This window comes from Peromyscus maniculatus, chromosome 18 (assembly GCF_049852395.1).
Source record: "Peromyscus maniculatus bairdii isolate BWxNUB_F1_BW_parent chromosome 18, HU_Pman_BW_mat_3.1, whole genome shotgun sequence".
Classification (NCBI taxonomy): Eukaryota; Metazoa; Chordata; class Mammalia; order Rodentia; family Cricetidae; genus Peromyscus; species Peromyscus maniculatus.
Window position 1 is genome coordinate 11748515 of NC_134869.1, and position 16125 is coordinate 11764639.

Sequence of the window (16125 nt, forward strand, 5' to 3'; positions counted from 1 at the left end):
TGAATTCACAATCCTCCTGCTCCAGTCTATCAAGTGCTGGCATTCCAGGTGTGTGCCAGCACACCCAGTGGGGGGATGAAAGGCTTTAATGTAGAAAACCACCAGCCTGAAAAGCCCTGGGAAGCGTGGGCTCCATTCCAGTAAACTCTCAGATGTCCTGTCTTATAAATCTGGAGCTCAGCCACCCTCACCCCCAGTCAGGCAGCCATGGACTAATTACTAATGGTAGTCAGCTTTTAGAAGTATCATATTGCTTCTTACTACCCACTAAGTGCGTATACGTGCTATGAAGTACTTGATACTGAGAGAAGCATCTTCCTCCAATTTCTTTTTTTTTCTTTTTTCTTTTCTTTCTTTCTTTCTTTCTTTCTTTTTTTTTTTTTTTTTTTTTTTTTTTTGGTTTTTCAAGACAGGGTTTCTCTGTGTAGCTTTTTGTGCCTTTCCTGGATCTAGCTCTGTAGCCCAGGCTGGCCTCGAACTCACAGAGATCCGCCTGCCTCTGCCTCCTGAGTGCTGGGATTAAAGGCGTGCGCCACCACCGCCTGGCCCCTCCAATTTCTTGAAAAGCCCAGACTACCAATACCTGACTACAGGGAGATGATGGAAGGCCACAGTCACCTCCTGAGCCGAGCCAGAAGGAGCCCTGGATCTTCCTGGTGGGTAGTGAACACTTGGCTAGTCCAACCTTTTAACACTGACTGCAATGTGATGTGATCATCTACAAGTTTATGCTCAAGAACTAGGCAATGAAGTTACTTAAATAACCGGAGTGGGGCAGTGCCCATATAGTTTCAAGGAAGTCTATGATTTATTACTGGACCACATGCAACAAGAAGGCTGGGCCTCCGCCAGGCCCTGGTTTCAGCTGACACTGACCTATGTAGCATAGGATGCCACAGTTTTCCTTTCCAGGTTTTATGTAGCTTAGTGGGAGAGCCCCTGTGGGCATGCATATGATTCCACAGCACCAGGACAAAACAAAAGACCCGCCTTCCCACTCACACAGAGGAGAACCTGTAGGTCCCACCTAGCACCTCATAATTCTCTTATCTACAGATTGAAACTGTTTATTAAATCATTAAAATTCTCAGGAACTCTAAATCAGTGTGGTGGACGAGGACACTGGACTACCTGCTACTGTTCTGGACAGAGTTCAGAGTTAGTCATTAGTGGATTTTGTCTTTCTCAGAGGAAAAACCTGTGCTAGGCCTCCAGTTCAATGTGCAATCACTGGCCTTTCCAAAAAAGACGAGGTGCTGTCGCATGCAGGCCACACTGTAAAGCACCCACATCTATGGTGGTGTTTTCATTTGTTTGCTCTCTGCTTTCCATTTCTGAGATAAGAGGCTCACTGTGTTGCCTGAGTTAGTCTCAAACTGAAGCTCAAGGTCTTTGTCCCCGAGCCTCTGCACCTGGCTTACACTTGCATTTAAATTGGAGACAAGAATGACCTGTATGGAGACTGTTGTCTAGCTTTTCAGATGAGCCCGTGTGAGCCACTCCACAGATAAACACAAGATGCTATCAGCCTCACTGGGGCATACAACATCCTAAGATAAAGATTTCATTTCTCAGTCTCCCTTTGGCATGTATAAGTGACTACATTTTGGCCAATAAGTCTAGGCAAATTGTTATGTGTAACTTCCAGGAAATATCCTTTCGTGGAAGGGGCATGTTCTCTTTCAACACTTCCTGGTGGAGGTGGTGGTGGTGGAGGTGGTGAGGTGGTGGAGCTGGTGGAGGTGGTGGTGGTGGAGGTGGTGGAGGTGATGGAGGTGGTGGAGGTGGTGGAGGTGGTGGAGTCGGTCTCTGAGAGGGTGAGTGGCGCACAGCCCACACTTCATGGCGGAAATCTGAGCAACACCCTGGATTTCTTCTATTTCTCCCACCCCAGATTGTGAATCTGTCTTCTACTAAAATTTCCTCCTGGGGATGAGGAGATGGCGAGGTGCTCTGGAAGAGGGACTGGATCTGTCCGCCAGTACCACTTTACGGGGTTCACAACTGTCTGTAAGGTCCAGGGAGAGCCGATGCCTCCGGCCTCCACAAGCCATAGGCACCCACATGCACACACACTCCCACACAGACACATGTGATCCACATAGCTGTAAAAAATTAAAATAAATAGTTTAAGACCTTTCTCCTAAAGAGAAATCAGATCTTATTCACCTATATTTCCACAGTGCCTAACACTGACAGACAAGTGTACAAACACCAGTATTTTCAAGCCTTTTCCTGTGCTTTTAAATTTTTTTTAGATTTCTTTATTTTATGTATATGCATGTTTTGCCCGCATATATTTATATGTACCATATGTGTCCCTGGTGCCCATGGGAGTCAGAAGAGGGCACCTGCTCCTCTGGAACTGGAACTATAGCCACTGTGTGCAGCTTGGCAACAGAACCTCAGTCCTCTGCAGAAACAGGGGCTTTTAACTGCCGAGCCATCTCTCCAGCCCTCCTTTGCTTTCTTTTTGTTTTTTTTGTTTTTTTTTTTTTTTTTTTGTTTTTTTTTTTGGACAGGGTTTCTCTTTGTAGTTTTGGTGCCTGTCCTGGATCTCACTCTGTAGACCAGCCTGGCCTTGAACTCAGAGATGAGCCTGGCTCTGCCTCCCGAGTGCTGGGATTAAAGGCGTGCGCCACTGCCGCCCGGCTCGCCTCCTTTGCTTTCTAAAGCAAGATGTGGTATGTCACAAAAATCTACTTTAAATTTTTTGCTTTTCTCGTGAAACATTATGATGTAGAATTTTTCCCAAGCTGTTAAACTTCTATGAATCATTTTTATGGACGGCTAATTCACGAGTTAGCAGCTACTGCTGTAACTACGTGTCAGGAACTGTGGGAGGCGTTTTATATGCACCCTCATCCCATCTCCATGTTACAGATGAGGAAACAGAAGCTCAAGAGCCCTGGACTTGTGGTGACTCTGACTAATGACCACAAACAGAGCAGGACTCATTACCACTTAAGCACAAGAGAAGCCCTTCATTATTTGCTAGCAAGACCGACTGACTAGATATCAACTAAATAAAGTTCCTATGATGAAAATCTTCATCTAAATCTGCCCAATTCACAACTAGACAGCTGGGTGAGGGGCATTAATTAGTTTCCACAATAGATACACTACTACCTTACTTTGAATCTAACAACTCAGCCCCAGTGGCCGGCTGGCTGAGGAGGTCACTCAGTGGTGAAGTGCTTGCCTGCCCTGTACAGACAAGTTCCGGGTTTGGCCCCCTGCACCCCAACAAAACAAAACAAGCACAGGAACCTAGATGGGTCACACTATTCCCTTTGGGCATGAACTGGGTCCCAGATCTATATAATAAAAAGATAGATTTTCTATTTTTTACTTTAGAGTAATTCTTGTGAGAAACATGGGGTTATTTTTAGCTCCACTCCTAGACTTTTTGGAAAACAGAAATGTGCCCAAAAGAGGAAGATGTGTATAAACTCTCACATGAGTACTTGCAATCACTAATATCCACCCCTCGTCATCCATTTATGCAAGAGCAGAACACACCCTGGAGAAGCCTCTTCCAGAGGACGAGGGTTTGATTCCCAGCACTCCCATGTTAGCTCACAACTGTCTGTTACTCCAGTTGTGGGGAACCCAACACCTTCTTCTGACCTCTGTGAGCACGCACATGGTGCACAGACATACATACAGACAAAATACCCATGTACATACAAGTAATATTAAAAAAAATACAAGGGGACTGGCAAGATGGCTCAGTGGGTAAAGGCATTGCTGTACAGGCCTGATGACCCGAGTTCTACCCTAAGAACCCTTGCAAAGGCTAGAGGAGAATCTGACTCCACAGAACTGTTCTGACTCTAGCGTGTGTGTGTGTGTGTGTGTGTGTGTGTGTGTGTGTGTGTGTGCCTGCGCATGCGCAGAGACCAGAGGATGGCCTCTACCCTGTACCCTCCCACTGAACCTGCCTCACACATCACAAATTCCCTTTCCTTCCAAGCTGTTGCTCAAGTCCATCTCTATTTTAATATTTTTACAAATAAACCTTCAATATTTAAAGACTATCTTAAATTTCACTAGGAAAAAAACACACAGAGGGCTGAAGAGAGCTCAGAGGGTAAAAGCACCTGCTTCATAAGCCTGACCTGAACTTGTTTCCCAAAGCCCACAAAAAAGCCAGATGTGGGGCCACACATCTGCTATTCCTGCACTCCCGAAGAGGGCTGGGGACAGAGACAGAAGCCCTCAGGCCAGCTAGTCTGGAGCAGCGTCACAAAAGCAGAAACAAGAGAGAGAGCACCTCAGCGAGGGAGGCGAGGAAGTGCTCCGAAAAGTTGTCTTCGGACCACACACGCTCTGTGGTGTGCACCGGTCTGCACTCACACACACACACAGATAAAAAATATAAACAGACGCAACTTGCAGGAACCCCACTTCCTGTAGGACAAAGCCCCCTTCTTCCTCCTCCGCCCCCCTCTTTGATTAACCCACGGGAGAAGGCATGCGATTTTGTAACTTGTTTCTGCTCACTGTCATCGACTGCTAGCCCGACCTTTTCCTGAGAAAACGCCTCTCCGGCATCTCCTCACGCTCCTCTGTGAGCCCACGACCCGTACACTGAAGCACAGGGGAGGCAGATACCAAGGAGGAGGAAGAGGGGGAAGAGGAGCAGGAGGAGGAGGAGGGTAAGAATGAGGTGTGCCCGTCACCCAGTCTCTCCTGCCAGCAGCGCCAGGCACCCGAGCAGATGCCCCAAACACAGCTGCTGGAGGAACAAACCAATGACTGCCTGGAAACCAGTGCTGGCTGGGGGTCTGTGCTGGGGGGGTCTGTGCTGGGGGGGTCTGTGCTGGTGAGGAGCTTTGTTTGCGTAAGAAAAGCAATCCGTGCAGAGGCAACAGGGGCAGCAGGCAGGTCTGGGCCTGACAGCCACAGAGAACAGATTCCTCAGCCGACGGCATCTGCTTCCCCTCTGTAACACAGAACTCAGCCCAACAGCCACATAAGGCTATTGGGGGGCGGTTAAGTAAGAACGGGAGACCCTGAGATGAAAAGGAACTCAAACTCGGGACCCTCTCCCCTTGCTGGAAACATCAAAGCAGGAGCTAAGGATGTGCACTGGAGCCCCCGCGGGGCACATGCAGTGTCTGGACGGATACTCCGGGCAAACTGCCACATAAGTACTCTCAAAATTTCGATCGGTTTTCCATGCAGATAGCTGTAAGATGGCAGCCAGTGCACAATGTGAAGTCCACCTTCGTCGATGTTAACTGATGCTCTGCTTACCCTTCAGGCCAAAGACACTAGCACGCTCTCCCGGGCAGACCAAGGCCTCCTGCATCAGCAAGCCACTTGAGAGGCAGCTCACCCACAGGTATGGCTGAGATGTGGCTGGCATGGTGACCTATTGCACAACCTCCAGTTGCAAAAGCCACCCTGACTTCCAGGAGCATCTGTCCTGGCACCAATACCCGAAGTGTCATGCCTAAGGCAGGTGGGGCGTGCCGACCAGGGCTCTGAAGGAGCATCAGAGGAAGCTACGGAAAGCGACCGGAACTACCAGCGTGCTCACCGGGGAGCTAGCCACGCAATGCTTTTCTACGTTTCGTGTGCTCATCGCCAGAAGGTGAACTCAGCCCTACGTCACCGGCGGCATTGCAGAGACTTAGAGGAAAGCATGCGTAAGTCTCTGGCGCAGGAAGGATCACGTTAATGACGTGAGCCGTCAAGTGGGTGCCTGGAATAGAACCCGGGTCCTCTGAGGAGCGGCCAGTGCTCTTGACCACTGAGCCATCGTGAGGACATCTTCCTCCCCGATTGGGGGAGAGCACGTGACCGCCGCACCGGCGCAGGGGATCCCTTCCCTTGCTGAGCACTGGGAGGTTTCCGACTGCTGCTTTTACACCAACAGGGCCAAAGCAGTAGACATGGCCGGTAACGTCAGTCGGGTTTGCGTCTGGGGTCACGAAAGGTCATGGACACCCCCAGGGTTCTAAAACCCTGCTCTGTTCACACTGGGAGAGAGGATGAGAGGTAAGAGTGCTGCTCATGCCAGCTGGTCTCAACACTTGGAAGTTGTTACCTGGCTCTCCAGGTTGGGAATCTGTCTGTGGGAACCGCCACACATCTACTTCCTCCTGCCCTGGAAATGAGCGTCACCCCCAAACGCTCCTCTGTCCCGCCTGTCACTATCTCTTTCTTCTCAAGCTGCGTCCCTTCTCTGTTGTTTTATTCCCCCGAAGACTCGGGAGACTGTGCGTGCCCACGTCCACTCCCCCAGCTACTGGGCGCGAAGGCTGGCATTTTCTGGGCACGAGGCACTTCGCTCCATTGCTGTTGGTGCCCTGAGTCACTGGAATACCCTGACCCACCAAGGCCATGAGCACCACGGCTCTAGAAGCAACTTTCCATTTTCCTCCACCAACCGCGCTCGCCCTGAGTCTAGACTCATGCAACGGTTTCTCACGGCTCCTTCCGTGGGACTTCGGCTCTGCTGCTTTTCATATGACCTCTAAATCCATCTCAGTTCCTGTCCGGTTCACATATTTTTCAGAATTACTTGCTAGAAGGGAGGGAGATTTGTAAATAACGTCACCAGGAAGCCAGCAAATACTGTACCAGTAACTAGGTTCTGGATTATCGGGCGGTGACTCCAACAAGAGCAAACACCAAGGTACACCACAGCCATAAACTAGGTAGAGGCTAAGGGTGAAGGCGGTCTCCTGTGGAGGCCTTCTTAACAGTCACAGAGGGGACTCGACAGCCAGTCAGACCTCACTCAACAGGAAAACCAAATGAAACAGACAGACCACAAGCCAGCAGAACACCTTACACAAATCACACAGTCACCATCAGCTCATAAAACAAACAGGCTCTTACCTGCTTGGTCAAGTTGAAGCAAAAGACAAGGGACACACATAGACATAAACAACTTCTTTACCTGGGGGAATTGAAGAACAAGGGAGAATGTTAGGTGAGGTGACGACCAACGGGAAAACCTCGGGGGCAGCCGTCTAAGAACTAGCCAGTGCAGTAGAGAAGTCTCAGTACATGTATTATTCGTGTGTGTGTGTGTGTGTGTGTGTGCGTGTGTGTGTGCGCGCGCGCGCGCGCGTGTGCGTGTGTGTGTGTGCTCCTGTGTGTGTGCTCATGTGTGAGTGTGCGTGTGTGCTCGTGTGTGCGTGTGTATGTGTGTGTGCTCGTGTGTGTGTGTGTGTGTGTGTGCTTTGTGTGTGTGTGTGCTTTGTGTGTGTGTGTGCTCGTGTGCGTGTGCTCGTGTGCATGTGTGTGCTCGTGTGCGTGTGTGTGTGTGTGTGTGTGTGTGTGTGTGTGTGTGTGTGTGTGCATGTGCGTGTGTCACGATGCACGTGTGGAGCGGCTCCTCTCCTTCCAGCAGCCGGGTCCTGGGGGCTGAATTCAGAGGGTCAGGCTGGGTGGCAAAGGCCTTCAGTTGTGGGGTCAGCTTCCCTCCCCATCTCCAGCTCATTTTTATGTAACTTAGGAGACTCCCCGAATTGGGACCAATGATCTTTAATACAGCATTTGAAGTGTGTTGATTTTATTCTACTGTATTGATTACCTACATGGCTACATAGAGGACATTTTACGTTTGGTGACTCAGTGTACTGAACCATGAAATGGGTTTAATAATGACCATGTTTTTAAAAGCACCAGGATACTTAATGTTTCCAAAATACAACATGCTATGGGGGGGGGGGGGCGCATCCTCATAATTAGTCAAAATATTTTTTCAACTAAAAAAACTTCAATCAACACATCTATTAAAAATCATGCTCGGGCTGGAGAGATGGCTCAGAGGTTAAGAGCACTGACTGCTCTTCCAGAGGTCCTGAGTTCAATTCCCAGCAACCACATGGTGGCTCACAACCATCTGTAATGAGATCTAGTGCCCTCTTCTGGCCTGCAGTCACATATGCTGTATACATAATAAATAAATAAATCTTAAAAAAAAAAATCATGCTCATCTAAGTCTGGTGCTGCATGCCTGTCAATCTAGACTAGGGAGGGTGAAGCAAGAAGTTTATGGTAAATTTAGGGCCAGTTTGAACTTCAGAGTGAGTTCCAGGCCAATGTGGGCGCTACAGAAAGAACCTGTCTCAAAACACAAAACACGGTCTTGCGAGATGGCTCAATCAGTAAAGTGATTGCTGTGGAAGCATTCGAACCCGAGTTCCGAGGCCTTGACCCACACAGTGGTGCATGTTAGGGAACAGACAGACTTCCTGGCACTCACCACCAGCCTATACAGCTGAATTGGTACATTCCAGGCTCAGTGAGACCTTGTCTCAAGAAATAAGGAGGAAAGCAATTGAGAAAGAACATCAGCCTGTGTCCTCCACACAAAAGCTCGTGTGCATAGACACATATGCCCATATGCACACGTGCATACTCACAAACGTGTACACACATATACCACATGCCAACACATATACACACCACTAAACAAAACAAGCCAAACAAATACATATGCTCAAGATTCTGAAAATTATACTAGTAAAAACCAAAATTGTAGCTGGGCGGTGGTGGTGCACGCCTTTAATCCCAGCACTCGGGAGGCAGAGCCAGGCGGATCTCTGTGAGTTCGAGGCCAGCCTGGGCTACAGAGCAAGATCCAGGATAGGAACCAAAACTACACAGAGAAACCCTGTCTCAAAAAGCCAAAACAAAACAAAACAAAAATTGTACTAAATAAATGAAAGTTACTTTTGCCAAATTTACACAACTAAATAGCATTTGAATTTGTAATAAAGGAGGCTGTTACATAGATGCATTTAATAAACCCACAAATATTCTATCAGTAATACTTTAGGAAACTTTAGAATCATATCTCTTTATCACACAATAAAAAATGTTTAAAGACCAGAGTGGCTAGAGTTTATGGAAATCATCAACTAAGAGACTAGATTCTTGGAGCTGGAGAGATGGCTCAGCAGCTAAGAACCCTGGCTGTTCTTCCAGAGGACAGGAGTTCAGTACTCAACACCCATGACAGGCAGCTCACAATCGCCTGTAATTCCAGCTCCAGGGGACCTAAAACTTGCTCTGACCTCAACGGGCATGCACATACATGGGACACATACACACACACACACACACACACACACACACACACACACACACACACACACTAATAAGGATATTATGCATGGTGGTGTAGGTCTTTAATCCTAACACTTGAGAGTTAGAGGCAGACAGATCTCTATGAGTTCCAGGCTAGCCTGGTCTAATAGCCAGGTCCAGACTAGCCTCCTAGCCAGACCAAATGCTGTCACAAAAAAATTAAGGGAGGGGGGAGGCTGGAAATCTGCTCTTCCAGAGGATCTGAGGCTGGATCCTAGGATCCTAGTCTGGTGGTTCACAATCACCTGTAATTCCAACTCTAGGGAATACTTTCTTCTGGCCTCCATGGGCATGTACACATATGGCGGACACTTGCATGCACACACGCACACACATATACACACACACACACAATATTTTTAAATTGCAAAAATAAAGTTGAGAGAGAGAGAAACGGACAGACAGACAGAATGCATCCTTGCCTTGTTCTAAATCCAACCACTCATACGACAGACTTCTGTACAGAAGCACACCAGAAGAGCGCTGACCAACCAGGTAGACATCTTGATAGAGGCAAGGGCTCGGCCACACAAGCATGGAGGTGGCCCCCCTGTTGGGTTCCTGGATGCCACCTTAGTCCCCCTCCCCCCCAGGTCAGCTCCTCAGCAGCACACGTTCACGTTCTAAGAGAAACTCCTTCTGAAGAACGCAGCAGGGAACTGGGCAGGCGGAGGGAACACAGAAAGCTGAAACAGGAAGTCCCTGGACAAAAGTGCCCACCTTCTAAGACTGAAAGAGCTCAAGCCACATGCGGTACATGTCTGGAATCCCAGAGCTTCGGATACGGAGGCAGGAGGACCAAGAGTTCAAAGCCAAATCCAGCTACAGAAAAAGTTCAAGGCCAGGCTAGGCTACAGGAGAGACCCCGTCTCAAGCAAACAAGTAAATACATGTGTTCCTACCACGTAAAAGCACAGGCCCGGGGCTGGAGAGATGGCTCAGGGGTAAGAGCATGTGAGCTTGGTTCCCAGCACACATATCCAGCAGCTCACAGCCTGTAACTCCAGATCTAGGGAACCCAACGGCCTCTGTGGGTACCTGCACTCCTGTATATACCTATACACAGACTCACACACATGATTAAACATAAATCTTAAGGAAACCACAGACTCTTGTGATGTCCTCAGTCTTTCAGAAACAAAAAGTACACAGGCTGTTACTGAAAACCAGGTTTTTAGGTTCAGAGATAAAACCCTAAAAAGAACTTCAGAAAGTCAAGATTAAAACTTGGCTAGGCAGAGAAAATATACTCTTTACACTCCAGACTATATACTGTCCCATCTCAAGAAACTGTTACCGTGGGGGTTAATGAACTTTAGCAAGTTCCACAGTACAAGATTAAAAATCTGTATCGAATCACGCAAGTGAAATGTTCTAGAATGTGCTAGCCAACACCACTGGCTGTGGGTCTAGGCATCGGCGGCATCGACCGGCTGTGGTGAGTCACCATCAGCTCCCGCTGACGCACATGCTCACTGAGTTTTCTCTTTAAGAGGCAAATCACATTTTCTGAGGAGATAGAGCTGACCTTTGTACTTTAAACCCACCCTTCTGAGAAGGACACATTCAAAACTCGTAACATGTTACGCAACACGTAGGCCTCCACCTTCCCATGGAAGTTAATTTCCTTGTGGGCACTTCCCGCAATGATATTCCTCACCTCCGAGATAAGGATACGGTAATCAGACCAAGCATAAACATGAAAAGGAACTTCCTCCTCTCTTAGGTACACAGATCACAATTACTAAATGAAACAGCAAAATCAAAGAAGGAAACAAGCTGGGGAAATTCGACCTCAAGGTAATATTTTTTAATATCAAAGCTGGGTGTGGTAGCACACACCTGTGGTCCTAGAGATAACTCAGAAGACAGAAGCAAGATGATTTTGAGTTCAAAGTCAGGCTGGACTACACAGTGATACCATGTCTCAAAAAACAACAAAGGCAGTAAAAAAAAATTATAAGAATAGCTAAGTATACAAATTATGCCCTGCAAGAAAAATTCACTATTTTTGCCAAGAGAAGTATTTAGACATCTTCATGGTCAAAGACCTTGAAAATAGATTTTCATATTAAATTGACATAAATCTGAAAACTGCTTATAAAGAGCTAGGCTTAAGGGTGTCCAACTGGGAAGCTGAGGCAGGAGAATTGCCCTCGACTGAAAGTCACCTAAGGCTATGTAGTGAGACTCTGTCTTACGTAGAGGAGGAGGAGCAGGAGAAAGAAGAAAATAGCTTGTACATTCAGAACAACAAGATGGGCAGGCAGCTTCCAGCTCTTGCCATGCAATCCTGACGACCAGAGTTTGATCCTTACCGCCTGCATCAAAGCAGAAGAGAACTGACCCCAAAGTTATCCTCCACTTCTGCATGCACATGTCCACACACATCACACACAGCAATAATAAATACATTCTGGTATTGGCAAAGACAAAACCAGTCTATCTGCCCGACCCTGGCATGCCTACGATTGATTATTCAGATAGTGGGATATTAAATAAGGCTTCTAGAAAACCTTCTCAGTATGTGACAGAAATCCCTCATCGTGATAGATTTGCTGAAGTAAGATGGAGGTGGACAGAAGGGCAGGCACTGAGTAAGTGGGAGCAGGAAATGGTGGCATCCATAGAATCAAGAGATACGAGATGCTAAGGGTGAGAGTTATTACAGGTCAAAGATCTGGGACCTGGAACAACTCCCTAAGACTCCACCTCCCCGTCACTAGGGAGACTACTCATCGTACAGATCATCACTATACAGTCATCCCGAGCAATAGCACAGCTTACACACAGAACCGGATCAGGGCCAGAAGTGGCCCTCGCCAGCTCCTCCACAGTGCTTAACTGGAAGCCGCGCCAAACAAGAAACAGTTTGTGGCAAGCGCTCTGGGTGGCTTGGGATTGGCTGCATTTGGAATTAATGCTGGTTGATTTTACTTGGAATTAAGCTCAATATTGGAGGGACTGGGGAGGTGGCTCAGTCAGTACACTGCTTGCTACAAGTGTGAGAACCTAAGCTCTGGTCCCCAGCACCCACTGAAATTCAGGCCTGGCTGAGAAAGTGCAGAACTCCAGCACTATAGACAGGGAGATCCCCAGAGCCCATCGGCCAGCCGGTCTAGCCCAGCTGATTAGCAGCAGGTTCAGTGAGAGACCCCGTCTCAAAAACAAGGTGAAAGTGATGGAGGGAGATACTGATTTCTGCCTCAGGTCTCCACACACACTCACATGCACATACACCCACACACACATGCACACGCACAAACACATACATATGCCTCACACAATAGTCAGATATTGGAATTAAGTCTAAGATTTTCAGTCCTGATAGGAAAACAGGAAAAGTAAGTAGTTGGAGTTTTGTTGTTATTGTTGCTTTTAACAAACATTTCTGTGGCATTTTCTGTGTGCTAGGTATATTTACGGCTTCTATAAATATTAACTAATTTAAATTTCACATTAAAGTCATGACATAACTATTATTATTATACACATTTACTGATGAGAAACTGAGGCATAACCAAGTTAACCATGGTCACATGGCTATTAGCAAGCCAGAGGCCAGAGCCAAACTATAACTTTGAAGTGCAGGCACTTACCTATTATTTAGTAACAAAAAAGATCAGAAATCTTAATAATTACAGAGCTAAAAGAAACCAGTAATACATTAGTCTAGGGCAATCATCTTTAAGGTGTTTTTAAGGTGAGGGGTTGGGGGTCTTCAGGCAAAGTAGGCAGAGTCACCAGAGCTAGATAATTGGACCAAAAATTCACAGCAGATTTCTATTTCCCATCCCTTGCCTAACTTTGATGACTCGTACTGCCTGGATCCCTCATTCAGTATTCAGTTCAGCATAGGTTATCCTATCTACCCAGTGTGTGTGTGTGTGTGTGTGTGTGTGTATTTGGGTGTGTGTTTGGGGGTGTGCTCAAGTGGGTATAGAGGCCAGAGGTCAAAGTTAAGAGTCTTCCTCACTCTTTGCTTTCTGCATCATCATCGACACCACCACCATCATCATCATCACCACCACCATCATCATCCCCATCACCACCACCACCATCATCATCACCATCATCATCACCACCACCACCACCACCATCATCACCATCATCATCACCATCATCATCCCCATCACCACCACCACCACCATCATCAACATCATCATCATCATCATCATCATCATCATCATCATCATCATCACCACCATTACCATCATCATCTTCAGTTGTTGTTGTTTTGAGACAGGTCTCACTATGTAGCTCTGACTGGTATGGAACTCACTAGGTAGACCATGCTGGCCTTGAACTCAGAAATCCTGCCTCTGCCTCCCAGTGTTGGAGTTAAAAGTGTGCACCACGACCACTGGTTACACCTTATTTTTTGAGGCAGGGTCTCAAAAAATCTGAATCTGAATCTCAAAAAATCTGAACCTAGACCTCACCAGTTGGGCCAGGATGACAGGCCAGCCAGCCCAGGATCAGTCCAGTCTTCCTCTGCTTTCTCAGCACTTAGATTACACTTGTCATCAGACTTTTCACATGGGTGCTAGCGTTTGAACACAGGTCCTCAAGTTTCTACGACAAGCACTACCACCGAGCCATCTCCCCAGTCCCCATTTCCTTATAAACCTACACTCTACCTCCTCAGATTGACTATAGCCCCTCAGGACAGGGCTTATGTGCTCCACCTCTATAACCCGATTCTCATCACACCGCCCCCTCCCACCAAACAAAGCATGGCTGTCATATGGAGGGATGAAGCCTGAGGTGGGAATGGTGCTGGCTGTGCTCACAAGTGACAGGTCAAGGCTCCTCTGGGCACAGGTATTCTCATGGCCTATGTACCTTCCCTTTTACACACACACACACACACACACACACACACACACACACACACACACACACACACACGAGGGGGTGTGAGAACATGCAAGCCCACACCAGTTCCTAAGGCTGAGCCTACAAAGATGGTTAGGCTCGAGAAACCACTGCCTTGCCAAGGCGTAGTGGCCCACGTCTTTAATTCCCGCACTTAGAGGAGAGCCTGAGGCAGCGGCTGAGTTTGAGGTCAGCCTCGTCTATATAGAGTTCCAGGACAGCCAGAGCTACATAAAGAGACCCTGTCTCAAACAAAACAAAACAGAAACCATTGGCTTGGAAGGGGTAGGCCAGGATCAGGAATTCAAGGTCATCCTTGGCTACAGAAAAAGTTCAAGGCCTGTCTCAAAATGACAATGACAAACAATCCCTCTGGGTCTCAAAAGGGAGAGGACACCGACTGCATGAAAGTGAAGACTCCAGAACTTCAGCGCCCTAGGCCTCTGACACGGCAGACCAGTTTGTCTGAAGCCTCATCCTCACCCTTCCTTCTGTGGCTATTCCCAGCCGGATTAAACCAGCTGGCCAAGATGTGATCACTGATAAAAATCTAAAAGTATGAACCAAGTAAAGACACATTTTTTGTTTTTTGTCGGTGGTTTTTTTTTTTCTTTTGGAAAGTCCCTCCCCTTCCGCCCCACAATAAGTCAGAACAAGAGTTAGCTAGAAAAAGCTGAAAACACTCCAAAGCCTTAGGAAATATTCCCCAGGGTCCAGCTCAGAGGATGCAAAGCAATCCCACTCTGCCTCCCTGGCCTCTGCGACCTTTACCACGCGGTGGGACTTTGAAAAGGCTCAGAAAACAAGTGGTCAAGCAGAAGTTTGTTCTCAGATCAGCACTCACAGTTCCTCTGGAGTCACACATGCACACGCTCTCTCACGCTTTCTCATGCTCTCTCGAAGGTGCAGCCCAGTTGTTTATACACATCTGTCAAATCCCCAGCTGAGCCAATCCTCATCCCCCGGGCGACAGCCTTACCTTACAGTACAGCGGTTGCTGGTGGCCAGCCACTGGGCTCCGGGGTCTGCAGGAGCACAGAGGGAGCCTACTGGGTTTTCTGGCGTGGTCTGGATGGGGTGATGGCCCTTAGCTACAAGCAACGTGAGCAAAGACGGTAATTATCAGAGAGGAAAGCGGGACAACACACTGGCTAATATCAGGGTCGCCCTGGGAGCCTCACAATTTTAGCCCATGGCCAAAATACAGGCTCTGAGGAAGGACTCCAGTGTGTAAGGTCCATGGAGCAACTTCATCCCTGGAGACCTCCAGCAGCTTACTATCCCTGGGTCAGCTTGCCACACTGTGTGTCTGTTCTCAGGAGGGCCTCTTCCCTGGGAGCGCAAGGGAAGGTCCGAACATCGGGCCTACACTGTGCCCATCTATCCTGTAGGCTGAGTGCAGAGAAGGCTCCATTTCTATTTCCTCCCCAGGAGGCATTAAAGTGAGCAAGAGAGGCTAGGGGGCGGGGGGCAGCCTAAGTTGGCATCAGGCCCTGAGTTCAGGCCCCTAGCGCCCACACAGAAGGCGCCATACCCGGCACATGTCTGTACGCTCTGCACCGGGGTGGGTGCAGAGACAGGAGGACCCCTGAAGCTCACTGGCCAGCCAGCCTAGCCACCCTGGTGAGCTCCAGGTTCAGTGAGAGACTGTCTCAAAAACTACGGTGGAGAACAGTGGAGGAAGGCAACTCTGGCTTCTACACACGTGTGCAAGTGCATTCACGTGCACACATGGACACACCCACCCTCACACGCACATACATGAAAGACAAGCATGGAAAAAGATGGTTCGATCCGTGGAATCCAGTGGTAGGAGGAGAGAAGTGATCCTACAAATTGTCCTCTGACTCCACATGCACATTGTAAAGCATGCATGCACACACACACACACACACACACACACACACACACACTAAACAAACACATACTCTCTTTTTACAATGAGCACAAATCCAGCTTGGTGCGTGTCCCTGCTACACGCCAACACTGGCCCAGCACCATCAACACCAAGGCACCGTCACTTCTGGCTGGTAAAACCCTCTCTGCTTCAGAGCCTGCACCAAATAGGCTCTGCCTACCTTTAGTTCGTGTCGGGAATGATTTTTTTTTTTTTTTTAATGTGTAGTCCAG

The 16125-nt window shown here is 48.0% G+C and overlaps 1 protein-coding gene across 4 annotated transcripts in view; it reads right to left on the reverse strand.

Annotated features, from left to right (window-relative positions):
- Nucleotides 1-16125, reverse strand: part of Txnrd1 (thioredoxin reductase 1) — an 86851-nt gene that overhangs the window by 50352 nt on the left and 20374 nt on the right. For 3 of the 4 annotated variants that reach the window (XM_076554549.1, XM_076554546.1, XM_015998500.2), the window contains exon 2: nt 6856-6916. The exons of the other annotated variant lie outside the window; for it this stretch is intronic. Coding sequence is in view for 1 of the 3 variants with exons in the window: in XM_015998500.2 (XP_015853986.2) it covers nt 6856-6901 (46 nt within the window). In the remaining 2 variants the exon portion in view is untranslated. The remainder of the gene's footprint in view (nt 1-6855; nt 6917-16125) is intronic. 4 annotated transcript variants of the gene reach the window in all.